Consider the following 20,274-nt stretch of genomic DNA (forward strand, 5'->3'; position numbering starts at 1 on the left):
TTGTTGATAGGTATTTTTATTGGAATGATTCTTGCTGCAGTCAAGAATAAATACTGTTCTCGGCAACAAAGAGTGTCTGAACCGAAAATTGAAGAAAGACAGTATCCAGCAACGGGGTCAATAGAAATGCATAGATACGAATATATTGATGAGGAACACATGGCAGACCTAGCCCAAGTCACTGTTCCTCCTAGTTTGCCAGTCCTGAGAAAGTTTGGAAAACATCAGTGTAAGAAAACTTCAGATAACCATTACACAGATGCAGTGGATGGTCAAAATGGTAATCGAATAGAAGATGAAGGGTATCTTAATCCTTACCAACCGATAAAACAGGCGAACATTTACCAACATGAATACAAAGCGATTGGTGATAAAATTACCAAAAATAAACAGATCGATGAATACTTACATCCGTACAACTCTCTGTTAAATCATAATATGTCTGGGGGTCATGAATATAAAGATTTGAGAAACGCAAATTTCAAATCTGAGTTTAAAGTCTCTGGATGTAAAAGAGATCAGTCTTATGTTTAGCAGAAAAGATAAGTCAAAACAAATCACCGTCACTTAATTGGTTTTTGTTTGCACCATGTTTATTTTACATTATTTTTAGGGTAATATATATTTATGTTTACTAACCGGATTATGTTGCAAGAGCAATTGCCTATGCCTTCTCTTTAATTTTTACCTGGAGACCAACATATTGACCTAATAAAAAGTATTGCATTTTGGTCTGATATTTTCAAATAACCGCCTTAGTCATGATTTTCATTTGAAATTGAATGGTTATTGCACATGGATATTATTTAGTCTTTTTGAATGATTTTATTTTTACTCGAATCATATGACATAAAACCCAATTAAGGTAGATTGAATTATACTATTGCAGTACGCAATCCGTCTAGATCTTTGCCCAAATCTACAAATTTGGAGACAGATTGGCAATTTATAGGTTAGACAGTTTATTTATAGAAAGAAAAAGTGATGATTTTATTGCATTGTTCAAAATTTAAAATAATTACCAAATATTTGTGTTTTTATTATTATTTTTTCAACTCGTCTAAGAAAGGGAGATAAGTAAACTCTTTTAGTAAAAAAAACCAATTATACTGGCCTGAGATGGAAATTTTTATGTTTAACTTGTAGCAAGAAAACAAGTTCGGTTATTTTTATTTTCTTATTGCATATTATAAAACCTATATTCGGCATTTCGGTATTCAACGTTTTTTTTCTTCCGCAAACTCTGGATGACACCCCTTCTACAGATGACCCCTTTCTTTCTCGTTTCAGCAGACAATGTTGAGGGAAAACATTCAAAAAAAATTCTGTATGACAATTTGAATTTGTATTTTTGGGGGAATTTCTTCGAATAACTAAGAAAAAGGGGGATGTACACGACTCTCCAAACTTAATCTAAAATTAACTGCGTTACGCAACACTGAGGTGATGCATTTAAATATATGCAGCCTTCTCTGAAACCGAAATAAGAAATATGATGAAACAAATGTGTGTGTGTATAACGCTAAAGGTAATGCAAAGCTTTGCGTAAACTTATATCGTAAAAGTTTGTGTAATAAAACAAACATAGGAAGAAATATTAAAAAAAAATCAGTTGTGTGTCGCTATTACGCATCAACTACTGCTATTTATCTTAACTACTAAATTCAATCTAAAGTTTCCACTTCCGTTGTTAATGCAGCGTACTATTGGATTAAGTGTTAACACGTTTACAATTTATACAGCTGTACATTAAATGAAAAATTTCTGGACATGGTATTAGAAGGTGGCACAAATAGTTATCAAAAGTACCAAACTTATAATTCGATACGCCAGACGCGCGTTTCGTCTACATAAGACTGATCAGTGACGCTCAGAACAAAATAGCTAGAAAGTGAAACAAGTATTGAGGACCCAAAATTCCAAAAATAATATGCCAAAAACGGCTGAGGTAATATATGCCTGGGATAAAAAAAAATCCTTTGTAGTTCGAATAATTCATACCTAGTCTTTTGCAAACAGTAAATTTATAAAAATGACCATGCAATTGATATTCATGTCAGCACCGAAGTGCTGACTACTGCGTTGGTGATACCCTCGTGGACGAAACGTCCATCAGCAGTGGCATTGACCCAGTGGTGTAAACAGTTATTAAAGGTACCAGACTTATAACTCGATACGAATTACGAGCGTTTCGTCTACAGTATATAAAGTTGAAGTGCATTGAGGACCAAAAAATTCCAAATAATTGTGTCAAATACGGCTAAGGTAAGTGTTACCTTGGATAAGAAAATCCTTAGTATTTCGTAGCAATGTTCTGTGTTTTCTGGACGATTTCCTGCTCAACGGGCATGATACGGAGAAATTTGTCATTTTTTTTTTTTATTTTTTTGTTGATTGATTCCAGATTGTCACCAGATCTCGATTTCGAAAGTCTTTGTCGAAATTGTTCCTGAACAGTCCCGTTAATTAACCCTTCCTATGCCGTCAAGTCGATATTTACTCAAAACAACGTGGGTATTTTTTTTTTACATTTCTATCCTTTGGATAGACACACCTAACTTTTTTTTATTTCAGCTGATTCGGATTTTTGCAAATTTTGTAATTTCCATATTATAATAAGTCTAAAATAGACAATTTACAGGGCATGGGCTCGAAAGTAAGTAACTTCGTTTCGTGTGTGTTTAAGTCTAGACGCCATCTAATTAACTCTCCAGTTGACCTCCGGAAACCTCAGATGGTCATATAAGCGATATAAAAACACAAATATAGATATAAAAAGAAATGAACTCGTGCATTTGGAATTTTCTAGGTCTATCCCCTGCTTGAAGATGATATCTAGATATTAAATGATATTGATAAACGAATTTAATATTTGTTTTGCGATGTAGACAAACATAGATGAGACCGAAGCCGTTATTCCTGACTTAACCGTTCCGGACTGTACACTAAGTGACATTACACTTATTTATTTTTTTGCCGATAGATGAGTCTTGTGTAGACGAAACGCGCCTCTGGCGTATAAAATTATATTCCTGGTACCTCTGATAACTTTTTAGAGATAGTGAGTTCGAAAGTGTTCTAAAGATTTTAAATATTTATAAGGTTCAGGTCCAGACTTGATAAGCCCAATGTTATTAAAAGAGGCTGCTTCACAGCTCAAATTCTCACTTTGTAAACTATTTAATATATCTTTATCTAAAGCTATATGTCCTGCAGATTGGAAAAAAGCAAATGTAACTCCAGTTTTTAAGTGTAACAACTGTAATGAGGAAAAAAAAAATACAGACCAATCTCGTTGTTAAGTATATTATCAAAGTGCATGGAGCGACGTGTCACGAAACATGCACACAACGTTCTAATTGAAAATAGGATCATCACTTCTTATCATCGTGTTTTACCAAAGGCAATTCTGCAATTAATCAACTTATTGATATTTTTAACAACTTCGGTAGAGCTTAAGATAACGGAAAAGAGATTAGGGTGTTTCTTTTCTGACATCAGCAAAGCTTTAAGTTTTGATCACGTTTGGCATAAAGGACTATGATTGAAACTTAAACAATATGGAATTTCTGGAAATGTACTAAATTGGTTTTGTGATGATCTATCTGAGAGGAGTCGACGGATGGTCTTACATGGGAGCAATTCAACACAAGGACAGATAAATGCAGGTGTCCCACATGGCTTAGGTCCGCTACTTTCTTTTATCTTTATTAACGACATAGTATCTGATATTAAAGCTACTATAAAACTATTTGCAGACGACACAAGTATTTATTTGACAGTAGACACCCCTAAAAATACTGCTGAAATTCTTAATAGAGATCTGAATAAAACTCATATGTGGTCCTCTAAGTGGTATGTAAACTTTAATTCACCAAAAGACAGAAACCATGATTATGTCAAGAAAAGCAATGAAACCTAGTCATCCGATCGTAAAAATGAATGACATTGATCTTCAAGAAGTTGCTACTCATAAACACTAATTGTTTCATGGGTTATGGGATATCCATATTGAATATATAGTTAAACGTTCATACAATAGAATAAATATCCTTAGAAAGATGCGTTTTATACTTAACAGGTTCACTATAGAAAAAATGTATTTTTCATATATTCGACCAATATTAGAGTACGGGGATGTTATTTGGGATAAGCAAACACAATACTTGATTAATAATGTGGAAAATGTTCGAATTGAAGCTATGATAATTGTAACGGGTGGGAATAACTTAACTGCGATACAGGTGCTTTATGAGGAAACGGGTTTTGAAACACTTCCAGAAAGAAGGAAAAAACACAAGCTCACTATGTTTAATAAAATGGTGAATAAGGAAACCCCAGATTATTTACAAAACTTGGTACCAAATTAAATAGTCAATTTACATAACCATTTCACTCGTCAGACTCGAAATACTTCAGAAATACCTATAAGAACTAATCTATACTTCGTCTAATAAATAGAATAAATTACCAGGTTAAACGAAAAATTATACGTCTTTAAGTATTTTTAAAAGTCGTATATAAAAAAAAAAAAGCCATAATTTTTACTACACTGGTACAAGAATGGGTTAAGTATTACATGCCAGGTTAAGGATGAATAGTAGTTCTTTAAATGAACATTTGTTCAAACGAAATCTAGTACATTCTTCAAACTGCTCGTGTGGTCTAATCGAGTCGACAGGTAATTTTTTATTGCATTGTAACAAATATGACGCATTGCGTAATGACAATATTTTCTCAGTAATTATCGAGCCACACTAAACACTAACTTAGTTTTATTTTAGATCACAAGCTCTAATATAATAGCAAAACAAATATATTTTTTGAAAAGTACCAAAATTCTTACTAAAAAGTGCAAGAGATTTACAAGTTAAATTGTTTTTCACTATTTTCAGAAAGTGGCATTTCATCTGGACATGTGTGTAGTATGTAGGTGTTTTTTTCCCTCTTTTTCTTCTTTTTATTTTCTCTTTTTGTTTCTTTTTTTCTTTTGTTGTATTTTCATTTTTTTCAAATGATATTTTTTGTTCTCCTTTCTTTTTTTGTTATGTAGTTACTTATTCATACTTGTTCCATTTGAATTGCATGTTATATTTATGTAATCGTAACTTTGAGTTGGTATTTCAAGGAAATGGATTAATATAGGCTATGTATAGCTTCTTTCCGAATCCTATTATTGTTGTGTATTTTGTATGATGATATATTTGTAATAATGACGAATAAATATGTTTAAACTATTGTATCCAGCATAAACTTTGACGATATATTTATTTAATATTTTTTTTATTTTGTATTCACCTATATCCTGCCAATGGCTGCATAGGCGGGTTGCAGATTACGGTATTGATTTTCATCCTGTTTTTGGCAAGATAATGAATTTTCAGCCAAAACTATAATTCATTTTCAGACTCCTCCTAACCCTCTCCCAGAAAGTCAAATGGTTGTCCCCTAATTTTATCACTTAAAAAAAACAACAGTAACTGTTATATATCAGTCCACCGTGATCATAACCAGGTGATTAAATAACAAGTTTGTGTTGTTTTAGTGGTTTCAACCCTTGCTTAATAGTTTACCACTGGCAAATCACGAGTTTCGATACATCATTTTCCTCTGTATACGTCTCAAAATACAATTTTTTGTTTTTTTTTATTTGTTTTGTAACTGCTTTGTTATCTAGTCTGATTTCAATCTACATGTCGTACTAGTAATTTTTAGGTTCTCGTTTTTGTTTGCTGTTAAATTATTTGTTAGGGCAATTAGTCTGATATAAAAATATAATATTTAAAGAGGAATGTAGACAATTATATGGATACAGCTATTTTTTTTAACATTTTTGGTACAGTCAGAACACATCTATCCGGAGCGTATCTGAGAACAGAGAAACAAATATCAAGTTACCGAAATTCCAATGGGGACTAGCTGTGCATCACTTATTTGCGGACCTGTTTCCATATTCCTATGAGTTATAATTTATTACTAAAATCAGCAAAACCCATCGAAATAAGATCTGATACAAAAACTAAATTACACTTTTAGATATTTTAAATACTTTCGGGTTCGGTCTCAAAAATGACGACTTCAGTGTGTATACAAAAGAGATTAGTCCTGATAAACCCTAATACTAAAATTTGCGATAAAATATATTATTTATCATTTCCTATTGTTAAGTATCCATGTTTAGATGTTGACGTTTCTTTGTCACCATCATATGGTGTTTATATATCTCAACTTGTTCGATTCGCTCGTGTATGCACCAAGGTATTAATTTTAACGAAACAAATCGCTGTATAGCTGGAGATTTATTACACCAGGGTTTTCGATATCACAAACTAGTCAAAACATTTTCTGAATTAAGTATCGGTACATTTTGTAAAAGGACAGCATTCCTAAATCTTCCAATCTTTTATACAAAGCACAACATGTCGTCATTCACCGCAAACGCTAACCAATTCATTCAGAAGGATATAGTTACGATACTCTTGTCAGGTCATTAAACATGGCATATTTTGAAATCAATATTGATCCACTCATAGGGTCTTTGCATAAAAAAAACAAGATTTATTCTTAAACCAGTTGTTGGCATGATACGGGTTATCTTCTTCTCATATATTTTATGATGGTTTGATAATTAACCCCTAACATGTAGGATTATGCTTGATTTTCATATGATGAAACATAATCTTTCAATCATTTTAATTGAGGTTTGGCGCTGGCATGTCAGTACCTGAAATGAGTCCATCGTTAATGTATGTATCATTGTGATTTTGCTGAGTTCTTCTGTTATATATTCATACATCGGACTCGGACTATTTTTAACTGAGTTTGACTTTGCGTATTGCTGTGCGTTCATTAATATGTTGCGGAGTTTATTATTACGTCCATTTTCTCTGATCTAAAATACATTTTTTTATTTTAGGACCAGCTGGAGCCCGCCTTCGAGTGCAAAACTTTCTCACTGTGTTTAAGACCCGTTGGTGGCCCTGTGCTGTTTTCTGCTCTTTGGTCGGGTTGTTGTCTCTTTGACACATTCCCATTTCATTTCATAATTTTATCAATTCTAGAAAAATTGGTATGTATCTATTTAAGGCTTATGACCCCTTCTGTAGCCATTTTTGTACGAACTTTTCAAACTTCAATTGTATCAAAACTACAGATATAATGAAAAATGGATATATACCATTTTGTATATATACCAAGGGGAAACTTGATGCAAAGCATTATTATTTACTGTTTCATTGCGTTTAATAAAAAAAGAGTACTTTGTGGCAAATAAACCAATATAAACCAAGATTTTTATAGAAAATCCACAGCCTTTAAAACAGAGATTTTTGTTATAAAATTTGAAACATAGATTACTCACTTGCTTTTCTATGAAGTACTAGTGTTTATTTTTTACCAAAAGTTTAATCAACCTGTAAATTCCAAAATACATCGTGCTGAGTCACTAAAGTCGAGCGCACCATAAAAGGTGTACTTGAGTTGGTCCATATTTTTATTTGATTTAACCAATAACTACAATTTAATAAAAACTGAAATCAATGATAGCACTGCATGCAGTAAACCTATACCTATCAGTAATAAATTGCCAAATATGAGAGTACAAGGATAAAGGCTGTGGATTTTCTATAAAATTTCCATATGTTTAGCATTGAATCAACACATGGGTACCTACGTAGTTGTAATAGAGATTATTTTGAAATGTAAGGTCGTGTTTAGAATTAAATGAAATGACTAAATTTGGTATTGTAATAGTCTTTATTCAACAAAAATATACAATGAGATCATGATGCCCTCATCAGATAACAGGATTTTAACAAAACTTAGAACTGATTGTATATAGAGAGTCAATTCCGGTACTCTTTAAGTATTTCCTATTGGACTTGACAAAACATTTATTTGTTTATTTTTGTAACATTTCTAAATAAATACTTCCCAGTCTTGTTTTTAAACTAGCTTTTGTAACGGATAATTGATTAAGAATGACAGAAAATTATAAACAGAATTTAACAAAAATTATCATTAACATCTATTTCGTTTTGTTATCTCTGACGGAAGTTTGTTTATTACATTGCATTTTGTTAGTATGAAATTTATTGTTATGAATGACTAATTAACATATATATATTTTACAGTGGCGGATCAAAGAAGGTCCGTAGTTGGAACCTCACTTTTTGACGATCAATGCTTTAGACTGGGGGCATATGGTTGAACCACCTTTATTCCGAGTTGGAATCCCCTCTAATTAAAAAAAACAATGACTGGATCTGCCCTTGATCTATTTAGATATTTGATAAATACAGATGCTTTGGATATTGAAATCATTTCATTTGTATTCAAATACAATTGTTCTGATTTAAAAAAAAAATCAGAATGGAATTATCTACAATAAATTTTCGTATAGTATTCTGAAAATTCTATTACTTTTTCATTATCAAAATCTTAATATTGTTTTACAGAATTTTACTCCTTTCTTCAAAGGTATATTTGTTTTATGACATATTGTTGACTGATTGACAACATGTTAAGTATACAACCAGGATATGAACACTACAGGAAGACATATCTTTTGCAATGTCCAAATATGTTTTAGTTGCGCGTAGAATCTTAATCCATAATTTATAATATTAAAAGATAGATTCAGAGAGTGGTTTAAAATGAATGAATCGATATGATATCTCAGTAAATATAAGACGTCTTTAATAAAAAGCACTGCTCACTGTATCAATTATTTCGACATACTCATATAATTTCATTTGGTTATACCATGAAAACAGGTACAAAATACGTTGTGTTGTATCAAATTGATAAACATATTTTTAATTTGCTTAAACCTAAATAGAAACTCTCTAAGAAAAAAAAATCCAACGAAGAAATGAAAAATTTAATTCCCTCGTTAATCACAAATATTATACAATACTGTTTAAGATTACTATGATAATCGGAATTATTATTGCTCATGTAGGTATCATTGAAATTATCTTGGTAAATAAAAACATAGTTTTGCATTAAACAGATCCAGTCACAGAATGATTTTTTTTGGAATCCAACTGAATGTTAACCTCAGCAGAAAAAAGCAGCAAAGTTTCCAAAAACTGTAATTCCCGTAATGGTTCGTAGCCATGCATAGATACTAAATTGTTCCGATTCGGCTAAATCAACTGCCTTCAATGTAATATTTACACAAACAATGGGGGATCCTAATACAATCGTTAAAAAAACCCAAAAACATTAAAAAATTCAATACATAAAGGAAAGACGAGATTTTCTTATTTAAAAAAATAAATAAAGCAGACAAAACTACTAAGCAAATAGAAAACCGTTTTATATTCTAAAACTAAAATATCTTCTGTGGAGGAGAGTTTGTTTGTAATTATTTTCGCAAGTTGTGACGCCCTAAAACAAAATATATTCATAATTTGTAATTAGCTGGTTAGAAAATCTAAGATACAAAGGATCAAAGATTATTTAAAAAGGAAAAAATATACAAAATGTACTAGGAAAATATCAATTATATGCAACTTTTTACATTCACTGTGAAAAAAATTGTTTTGTTGACATAATCAAATTTGATCATTTTGAAAGGTGGAAAATTGAGTTCCATATACTGCACTTGAGTAACTACCCTTTGTCTTCTTTTGGACTCCGGGAGGTCGAGATAAACCCATAAGGTGGAGGTGATTGTAACCACATGTGTTGTATTGGTCAAAGTTGACATCTGTTTCTGTATCTGTTGCCTGCGGGAGAACTTGGGAGTCACGGATCACTGCATATGGATCCTCGTCGTCCTCGTTATCGCTGTCAAATTCATATTCGTCGATCTCCGTTCTCAGCCTTTTCAACTGATAAGTACCATATATGTTGGTTTTACGTTCATTGGGTTTGTCTTTATCATCTAACTCAAACAAAAATATCTTAGTGTTAACTATGCTGACTATCAAATATCAAATACTTACTCTCTTTATAGAATGTAGTTCATAATTGTATGTATACGATACAGAAGAAGGTTATCTTCACAAATGTATCATGTGTAGCGGGTTTATTTATTCTATCTAAGTTGTCAATGAAGTTTTTATTCAATTAATTTATTTTTTGTCTTTTATACATGTTGTAATTTACTATCGCTGGGTAGATGCAACTGCTGGTGCAAGGTTTAATTCTCGAAAGTTTTCGTCAGCTTAGCAGTTAATGCTTCACCACTGACCTAATGTATCATTCAGTCAACAAAGACCAAAGAAAATTCATTCTTCTCATAATAGAGTCGAGAAAATGAAAGATAAAACAATATCGGTGAAGATACTGATCAAAAGTTATTTTAAATAATAATTGTATATTTTAATGTAGATCCTCGGTATATATTTCTTGAGATAAAATTTTCTTATACTTTGCAAAAATAAAGATTGTACTATGCTTTTTTTTCAATAGGATAAAAAGTAAGGGGTCACCATGCTATTTGTCAAGCTATGAGTCGATGAAAATTTAGTTAGATTGTTCATAAAAAAAGCTTTTTTGTGCATAAAAAGAAATCTATGAGATAGAATTTTGAAATAAATTGTGAGAAGATATTTTTAATTAAATGTTTTAAGAAAATAAGAATAAAAAAAAAATGTCACCGAACTTGTTTTCTTTCTACAAATCAAAATTAAAAATTTCCCTACCAGTATAATTGTTAACCAAATGGCTTATTTGGAAAATTTGATTCTAAAAAACACAAAATTTTATATTTTGTTTGAATAGTGTGTATAATACAATAAATCACCTAGTTTTCTTTATATAAATAAACTGTCTAACTAATAAATTCCAAATCTGTTTCCGCAAGCAGATTTGGGCAAATATCTATACCGATTTTGTACTGCGATTGTTTAATCCAAGACGGTGGTATACCATGAATATACCTTAAAGAAACTATTTGTTAAGCTGAAATAAAAATGATACTTGCAAATACACGATATTTTATGTTCAGTTTTTTTTTCGAGATAATTGCATTAAAAACTTGTGAAACTGAAATTTAATAAAGAGGCTAACCGGATTTAACATTCTTTTGTGTCCTGGCATTTTACAATATCACAAGGACCATTAATCTTCAACAGTAATAACATTAACGGTACCAATTTTTTCTGCACCAGATGCGCATTTCGACAAATAATGTCTCTTCAGTGATGCTCGTGACCAAATATGTAAAATCCAAAGCTTATATAAAAGATGTAGAGCTATAATCCAAAAGTTCCAAAAATTATAGCCAAATCCGTGAAAGGGATCAGAGCTTTGCATGAGGGAGATACATTCCTTAATTTATAAAAAAATTTAACATTTTGTAACAGCAAATTTAATAACACAAAAAATCCGTATTTTCATGCCAGTACCGGAGTACTGGCTACTGGGCTGGTGATACCCTCGAGGACTAACAGTCCACCAGCAGAGGCATCGACCCAGTGGTAGTAATAACATTAACGGTACCAATTTGTTCTGCACCAGATGCGCATTTCGACAAATAATGTCTTCTCTATACTTTATGTTCCTAACATACATGTAGTAACACTTCTACTAATAAACAACTAAAACACAAACGTATGTTTGTCGACTAGCTTGCTGCTTGTGTATATTCTGAGCTGCCGAATTTTATTAAACAAATATGTACAAACATGTCACATCAATACACATAACAAATTGTGGCAATCATAATTACTTCAAATATCTACTACTAATATCTAAATGTTTCGTGGCCGTCCAGGAAAAACTACTTTTAGAAACCTGTGTCCGTTTGCCAGATGCCAGGCGAAACCCCAAGTGTTGGACCGCACTTGATATAAGAATGTTTAAAAAACATTTAAGAAAACATTTAAAAACAAAGAATCTGCTATCAGTCAACAGACTGCGGCTAAATGAAAAATAATTTGAAGACAGAAATGAGTCTGAAATAACCAAATCCGATTACGTTTGTATAGCCATACCACCTATATATATAACGAAAAGTTTTAACTTTAATGCTAATTTGAACATACTTATATATAAAAAAACATTTAAAGAACGTTTCTTAACGTACAGGTTAAACAATTTGATGTTCACTCAAGCAAAGCAGGGCTAGAAATGACCATATATACACCTATCATTTAACACAATAATTTTTCCCGCCCAAAAAATTCATACGCCTTCGAACTACTACGTGAGAAGACAATTAATTCCCGTTACACTACGTGCCACGGAAATTATGAAGTCTTCTCTATACCTTATGTTCCTAACATACATGTAGTAACACTTCTACCAATAAACAACTAAAACACAAAAGTATGTTTGTCGACTAGCTTGCTGCTTGTGTATATAGAAAACAACAAAGATAGCTAGACGGTATAAACAAATACATTTCAAATTAAACAACAAAAATAATTCCTAACATCAGACCTGCGATTGATAAATCATAAACCTAATTGCTTCGACACTTTTAATTTGTTTTCAATAGAATCAGCCACATATCCATCCTTACTAGAATCGCTTTTCCAGCTACCATGGCGCTTCCAGCACCTTTCGTTAACGTCAGAATTAGCCGCCGCAGTGGCACCACCAGACCTCAAAGAGTGCAAACCAAGGTTTAACTCTGGAGCAACTAATTTCAAACGCTTCAGTATGCATTCTCTAGCTGTGCTATAGCTGATCGGTTTATTTAAACCAGACTTGTTCTTAGATTTGTACAATGGACGAAACAAATACTTGTCTGAAAACATATCTAAATGCGCCATACCAACATACTTTTATAACATGTCAAAGGGACAAACCATTGATTGACCTTTAGAAACTAAAACTTCATCTCCAGCTCTATATTGGTCAGTTTTGCTCTTTTTAATCTTTACAATTAAATAACTATCTTTAAAAATAATGTTGTTACATTTCAGATTACTCAACTCACTAAATCTAAGAAAAGCGCTATAACTCAGTAAAATCATAGCCAGATCCCTAACTACTGTTAAATCATTCGACCCTTGAAACATAGAACATAAACTTATCAAATTATCATTATACACAGGATCTTTCTTTACAACTGGAGCTTTAGCAGTACGTTTAGCCGACTCAACTATATTTTTTTTTACAAAAGCATTCTCTGTAGGATCTAACTGACCTGACATGTCATGGGCCCATTTAATGGAATAAAAAACACTATTGATTGTACTGTATGTAGCACCTGAATCAAGCAAATGAACTAAATATAAGGAAACATGAATAGGCGATGCTGGCAAATAAGTCAAATTATGTTCATGCGAAAATGTTTTCCATTTTTTAAAAGCATAGTTATATTTTCTAATAGTACTGTCACTCCTGGAACCAAGCAGTCTCGACGAAAAACTATCCACCAAATCATGTAAAGGATGATCCTCTCCAATACCACTATCCTCCACGGCTTCTGTTACAAAACGTCCAAGTGTTAACCCTGTACAAAAAACAAATACAAAATAAAATCAATTAAATCAATCTTAAATGCTATCAAGGAAAATTTCATATATTTCCCAAATACACCATTATATCCCCTTCCGCGAACAACATGACTAATGCTCATTATTTGATGCTTTTCTTTTATGAAATGTTTCAAATTTCCAAAAATATCATGCAACATCAACCAATAAGGTGAAGAATACCACAATGGAACCACCAATGTACAATTTGCCTCATCACTGCACAGTTTTCTTATAACCTTACAAACAACATTTGGTGGTGGTACTAACCAATTGTTTTCACCAAACCTGTTTTGTGAGAACGCATCAATTGCTTCTGTATTCTTACACCAACATTTAGAATTGAATCTCATACATTTAGTGTTATAATCCGTAGCAAATCTGTCTATTGTATGTTTACCACATAACTTATCTAACATTTGAAATACAGATTCTTTAATACCCCAGTCGTCGCAATCTGAATATCTACTCAGACCATCAGCAATTTTATTTTGTTCTCTTGGAATCCAATGTGGTTTAATTTTTATATTGTTCTCTGAACATAATTAATTTAGCTCACAAGCAATATTTTGCAGTTCCGGTTTTTTGCTACCATTTTTAACTATACTAGTTACATTCTTATTGTCTGTATTCAATTTTAAACAATGGTTTTCTAAACATCTTAACGAACTTTTCACTGTTCTGCTTACTGCTTCAAGTTCACGCCATGTTGAACTTTTACCACTTTCCAATACTGTCCAACTTCCTACTACAGTATTCAAAATGTTACCTGGTAATTCTAGACAACAGTCAGTCAGAATTTCTAACGAGTCACAGACCGACTCGGCACATATGCCATCAACTGCGGGCACAATATAGCCCCCAAAACCTACTTCTGAGGCATCAGTAAACGCCACCAAATCACATACATCTGACTCATGCAGATCATTACCTTGCTCATTTAACTGCGTTACTGAATTTAACCAGTATCTGAGCTCCTCGACAGCCGGGGCTGTCAGAGCGACAAGTGACTTCCAACTTGCCCTTAATAGTATACAGTTATACAATTCTCTAGTTCTAAGCCTAACTCAATTACCTAACACAGCTTGCATTGATATAATCTGACCAACAATACCGGCAACAAACTTTGCATTGTGCAACATTTTTCCTTTTCCGACACAGAAAAGTATTTTACTGATAACATCAACTAATCTGTCAATACGTTCACTGGAAACTCTAAGTTTTCCGAACTCCATATCCCATACTAAACCTATCCAGGTCATATTTTGCTGTGGATACCAAACACATTTTTCTTCAGCTATTAAAAAACCAAATTCAGACAAACTAGATCTTATATACGAGCTAGCTCTTTCAGCTGATTGAAAATCATTTGCACCTCCAAGACCATCATCAAGATACATTATTATCTTCAACCCCTGATTTCTCCAGTATTTTATCACTTCCTTAAGAACTTTGGTAAAAATATGACCTGCACTGGCCATACCAAAAGGAAGAACATGAAATACAAAGTACTTTGTTATACCATTGAAATCCCAACTGAAACCTAAATAAGTTCTATGTTCCTCTAATATTTCCAAATGGTGATATGCACTTTTAAGATCATATCTAAACAAAACATTGCCTTTTCAAACAATTCTCTTGCAACTGTACCATCTTCAAATTTAAACCTAAACTGGTGTATGCATTCGTTGATATGCCTACAGCCAAAACTAAACGGGACTTCTTTGATCTACTAAAAGCTACCGTTAAAGGATTAATCACAAAAGGTATATCGTTAACTTCTTCTAACCTTTTTCTGTCAATTTCAAAATCTCACCAATAACGAATTCCCCGTTATCCCTAGCAGATTTATTATTTCTCAATATAACATTATCTGGCAGTTCTTTAAACGGAATACCGTATCCTTTTTCTATTACACTTAAAATATACATGCTTGTGTCTATATCTCTCCATTTGTGTATTGATTTTTTCAATTTACCTACAGGTGTGAGTAAACTTGAATTTACCGTTAACTGGCTAGATACCTGTTCGATACGTTCACGCTCGAGTAAACAAATACTATCATCATTCATGAAATACTTTAAAGACTTATCAGTTAGGTGATTCGTATTCACCTGAAAACTATTACCATGCACTAAATCTGAGCAAATGCTACTTAATTTATTAACATTAAATAAATGTGTACTTAACTTTCGTTTTTTCTCTGGACATTCAAATTTCCAGTGACCAGGCTTGTAACAGTTGTAGCAAACTCCGGGCCTCCCACTTGCTTTCCCGTTTGCATCACTAGAAGTAGCAGTTGAAGTTGGCCTGCTATATGGCGTTTGTCTTTTCTTCTTGGCTTTCTCTGATTTTGTTTTTCTCTCCGCTCGTGTCTGCGCTCTAAGAATCTTACGGTCGTCCTCTGAATCATCTGCGAGGGGATTCGCTGTATATTCTTGTACCACTTTCCATCCCATCTCTGACGAATCGGCCATTTTCACTAATTTCTGTCTATAGCGTATTAGTTGTATACCTTCTGCTATTTTCTGCTTGACTAAACTGGCACTTGGGTCCCTGGACTCCAAACTGGCATCGGCTTCCATCAAAGTTACGCTTAGTTTGCGATTGAATTTGTACTGATCCTCACACGACTTTCTTTGAAACTTGTAATCATCATTCCCCGAAAGTTCGTTTTGTAATCTGTTCATTTGTAGCTCAGATCTCTCCTTCTGTTGATGATCGAATTCTTGTAGTTTTATAGAAAACATCCCTTTCATTTGCGACAATAAATCATTCTGCGTTTTTCGAATTTCCTCCCCGACAATCCGCTTAACACTATTCTCGATGTCCGGATCCATCATGACACTCAGAAAAAATTTGATGTTCACTCAAGCAAAGCAGGGCTAGAAATGACCATATATACACCTATCATTTAACACAATAATTTTTCCCGCCCAAAAAATTCATACGCCTTCGAACTACTAAGTGGGAAGACAATTAATTCCCGTTACACTACGTGCCACGGAAATTAGGAAGTTTCTTCAGTGATGCTCGTGACCAAAATATGTAAAATCCAAAGCTTATATAAAAGATGTAGAGCTAAAAGTGAAAATCGTCAATAATTTTGACCTTTATTTTGTCATAAGTAACAGCATATTAAAATTTGAAAAACTTTGGTTGAATGGTTCTTGAATAAAAGCCCTGGCACGACTTGAATCTTTTTTCAATCTTTCTTCCATCACTGTATTGGATACCTAAACTACATAAGTGTCCTTACAAACAACGATATATTGCTGGGTTTTCCAAGTGCTCCACGAAACCTCTTTCTAAATTATTAACATCTATTTTATCAGCAATCAAAGACGGGCTTCAAAGTTATTGTGAAACTGCCTATTCTAGAGGTGGCGTGAATCAGATGTGGATACTTAAAAATTCCAAAGATCTTTTAGAGTACATACAATCTAAATCTCTTTCATCTTGTAACAGTATTACAACATTTGACTTTTCTACTCTTTACACAAGTATTCCACATTCCAAACTAAAAGACAAATTGAAAGAGTTGGTATTACTTTGCTTCATAAAAAAGAATGGCCAACGTAGATACAAGTATCTTGTCTTAGGGAGGGATAACTCATACTTTGTAAAGAATCACTCTGATTCAAACAAAAAATTCTCTGAAACCGATATTATCAAGATGCTTGATTTCTTGATTGACAACATATTTGTAACGTTCGGAGGACGTGTTTTTCAACAGACTGTCGGCATCCCAATGGGAACAAACTGTGCCCCTCTACTTGCCGACTTGTTTCTTTATTATTATGAGGCTGACTTCATGCAGGAACTTCTTAGGAAGAAAGATAAGAAGTTAGCAATATCCTTTAACTCTACTTTCCGCTATATAGATGACGTTCTTTCACTAAACAATTCAAAATTTGGTGACTATGTGGAACGCATCTATCCCATCGAATTGGAGATAAAGGATACTACAGATACAGTTAAGTCGGCTTCATATCTTGACTTACATCTAGAAATTGACAATGAGGGTCGGTTGAAAACAAAACTTTACGACAAAAGAGATGATTTCAACTTTCCAATTGTGAACTTTCAATTTCTAAGTAGCAATATTCCAGCAGCACCTGCATACGGGGTATATATCTCCCAATTGATACGATATTCCCGTGCTTGCATTTCCTATCATGATTTTCTTGATAGAGGGTTACTGCTCACAAGGAAGCTATTAAACCAAGATTTCAAAATGGTGAAGTTGAAATCATTCCTTCGTAAATTTTACGGACGCCATCACGAGTTGGTTGACCGTTATGGAATAACCGTTTCACAAATGATATCGGATATGTTCCTAAAGTCGTAACTACAATCCCCTTCCCTTTCATGAATGTGACCTACCGAATAAGACTATTTACCGGATTTGTAATCACATAAGCAACACGACGGGTGCCACATGTGGTGCAGGATCTGCTTACCCTTCCGGAGCACCTGAGATCACCCCTAGTTTTTGGTGGGGTTCGTGTTGTTTATTCTTTAGTTTTCTATGTTGTGTCATGTGTACTATTGTTTTTCTGTTTGTCTTTTTCATTTTTAGCCATGGCGTTGTCAGTTTGTTGTTTTAGATTTATGAGTTTGACTGTCCCTTTGGTATCTTTCGTCCCTCTTTTGTTAACATTGAACTTGTTTTCCATTCTATAATCAGTTAGAACATAAAAAAATAATAATAGCTTTTTCAAACGGTTCATGAGTTAAAACATGGGATACGACTGGAAAGACAACTTTTCAATCTTTCAAGAACTACAACTCCTGAACGGTGAAAGTGAAAAACGCTAATATTAAACCTGGCCTCCATTTTGTCATCAGTGACATATCACATATTAAAGGAGTAGGTCCAGTAAGACCCCTTTTTGGCCCAAAAATATAGCAGTTTTACAAAATTGTGAAAATATTATCTTTAAGCAATTTATTGGAATGTAGAATGCTTCTGCTACATAAATATGGGCTGTTTTTTTACGATACAAGGCACATATATCGGGAACTAGCATCATTAAGTCATGCTAAATTACTGAAATCTTCATAATTTTAGCATTTTAGTTAAATTTTAGACGGTTTCCGACTTAAACGAAAGTGGCCGCATTCGTGTTCATTCATAATATTGAAATTTAAGTTGTATTTGATGATAATACATAACATATATAAAGGTTGAGGATGGACACGGATGCGGCCACTTTCATTTTTGACAAAAACCATCTGAAAAGTAACGTTTTTTTTTGCATATTTGATAGATTTTTCATATTAAGTCTTGAATCATAGCGTTTTTAATGACTAAGTCAGTTAAAATATTTCACATAAACTAATCGAATCAATTGAAATAGACACTTAAGCGTTTAAAAAGTGTCTAAAATCTTTCGTTAGATAAACTTGAAATTTGAGGCCAAAATCAGCCCCTACCGGACCTACTCCTTTTAAAATCTGGCTTTATGGCTCTCGCACGGTCGGCTCGGTTCCCAAAAGCGTTTTGTAAGGGTTTAAATATGTTCATGCGTGACGATGGAAATTTGGAAAGGACGGCCGCCATTTTGGTTTTGATAAGCCGTCTTTTTGGTATGTTGACTATTTTGGTGCTGTTTACTGCCTTCACAACGGCTGCTGTCAGGGCCAGGTTAGTCAGCATGGCAGCCCGCTAACCACAATGATAAAGTACTGGTCGATTGGTTTCAGAGATAGAATTATTAGGACCAAAGTCGTAAGTATACAGTGATTCACGGTCCATTTTCCAACACCTACGATTATGTACAGACCCTCGGACGTCAGTCGTCATACAAAATGGGTGTTACGGACCATATGCTAACGCGGGTATTTATGCAAAACAACAAGTTTATGAACGTACTGAACATCGTGGGATTGCTTTTTGTCATTGAGAGTAGTAAGTCATTTATCCATCTATCAGTAATTAAACCAACACCGTAGATAGCGGGTAAAGAGGAGCTGACCCAGCACATTCTTTTAATTGTTATGACTGAGATATGACTGAGGTCCAATGGATTCCATGATGATGATGGACGTTTTTAACGACCTTGACTGGCTATGTAGCCCTTGCATGGTCGGTAAGTTATATTAATCTTTTTACAAGTGTAGATTAGTTTTGCTTGATTCTTTGTTTTTTAAATTGGCATTTTAAAGGAAAGTAACAGTAACTCGAAAGGAATTTTCGGAAGGAATCTACGTGAAATTTTGTTATTTTATATTTTCGCTGGAAAATAAACGTACGGTGACCCTATCTTTTCTTTTGATATTCTCAAAACATTTTTTAAATGCTATCTTCTCGTATTTCATCTAAAAGTTCTATCATTTATTTTAGCTTCTAATCGTATAATGATTTTTTCCCCTGAAAAATCCATACAATTATTTTTCACCTTTAGCTTGAGAAAATTCACGGAGACTATCAATTTTATCGTATTTTTGAACATGTCACAATATATACTACGTTTTGGCAAAGAATAAACAAATTCTGTATTTTTTTAATTTAAACTCCCATACCACCTTAAGTGTTTACTTGACATTAATTTTCATCTCAACTTCGGTATTAATGACTATTTTTGTCATAAGTGAAATGCCGGTGCCAGGTCATGATATATGCCTCACTTGATGTGTCTGAGCTTCTGATTTAGGCATTTGCTAAGAGACTTCCCGTTTAGAATTTTTCTTTGTATTTTTGTTTTTGCGAAAGTTATTAAGAGTTAAAAATATGATCTTTTTATTAAATACTCCAATGATTTCCATACAAGAGGGAAATTTTAGGTCATATAATGTCTTGTTTAACAAATCACGATTACTTAAACCTGAT

At 33.1% G+C, this 20,274-nt stretch overlaps 2 protein-coding genes across 2 annotated transcripts in view; both read right to left on the reverse strand.

The window, feature by feature from the left end:
- Window positions 1-7,736: 7,736 nt before the first annotated feature.
- The window catches only part of LOC139516958 (uncharacterized), a 32,973-nt gene continuing 20,435 nt past the window's right edge, over window positions 7,737-20,274 (reverse strand). The window contains exon 8 of the mRNA XM_071307444.1: window positions 7,737-9,892. Coding sequence (XP_071163545.1) covers window positions 9,561-9,892 — 332 coding nt within the window. The 3' untranslated portion in view covers window positions 7,737-9,560. The remainder of the gene's footprint in view (window positions 9,893-20,274) is intronic.
- Window positions 15,224-16,433, reverse strand: LOC139518171 (uncharacterized). Its single transcript, XM_071309862.1, has one exon. It carries the CDS (start codon window positions 16,280-16,282, stop codon window positions 15,224-15,226), a length of 1,059 nt encoding a protein of 352 aa, XP_071165963.1. The 5' UTR covers window positions 16,283-16,433.

Source organism: Mytilus edulis, chromosome 3 (assembly GCF_963676685.1).
Source record: "Mytilus edulis chromosome 3, xbMytEdul2.2, whole genome shotgun sequence".
In the NCBI taxonomy this organism is placed as follows: domain Eukaryota; kingdom Metazoa; phylum Mollusca; class Bivalvia; order Mytilida; family Mytilidae; genus Mytilus; species Mytilus edulis.

Coding starts and splice junctions, on each gene's coding strand:
- LOC139518171 (XM_071309862.1), bottom strand. CDS start 16,282: ATGATGGATCCGGACATCGAGAATAGTGTTAAGCGGATTGTCGGGGAG.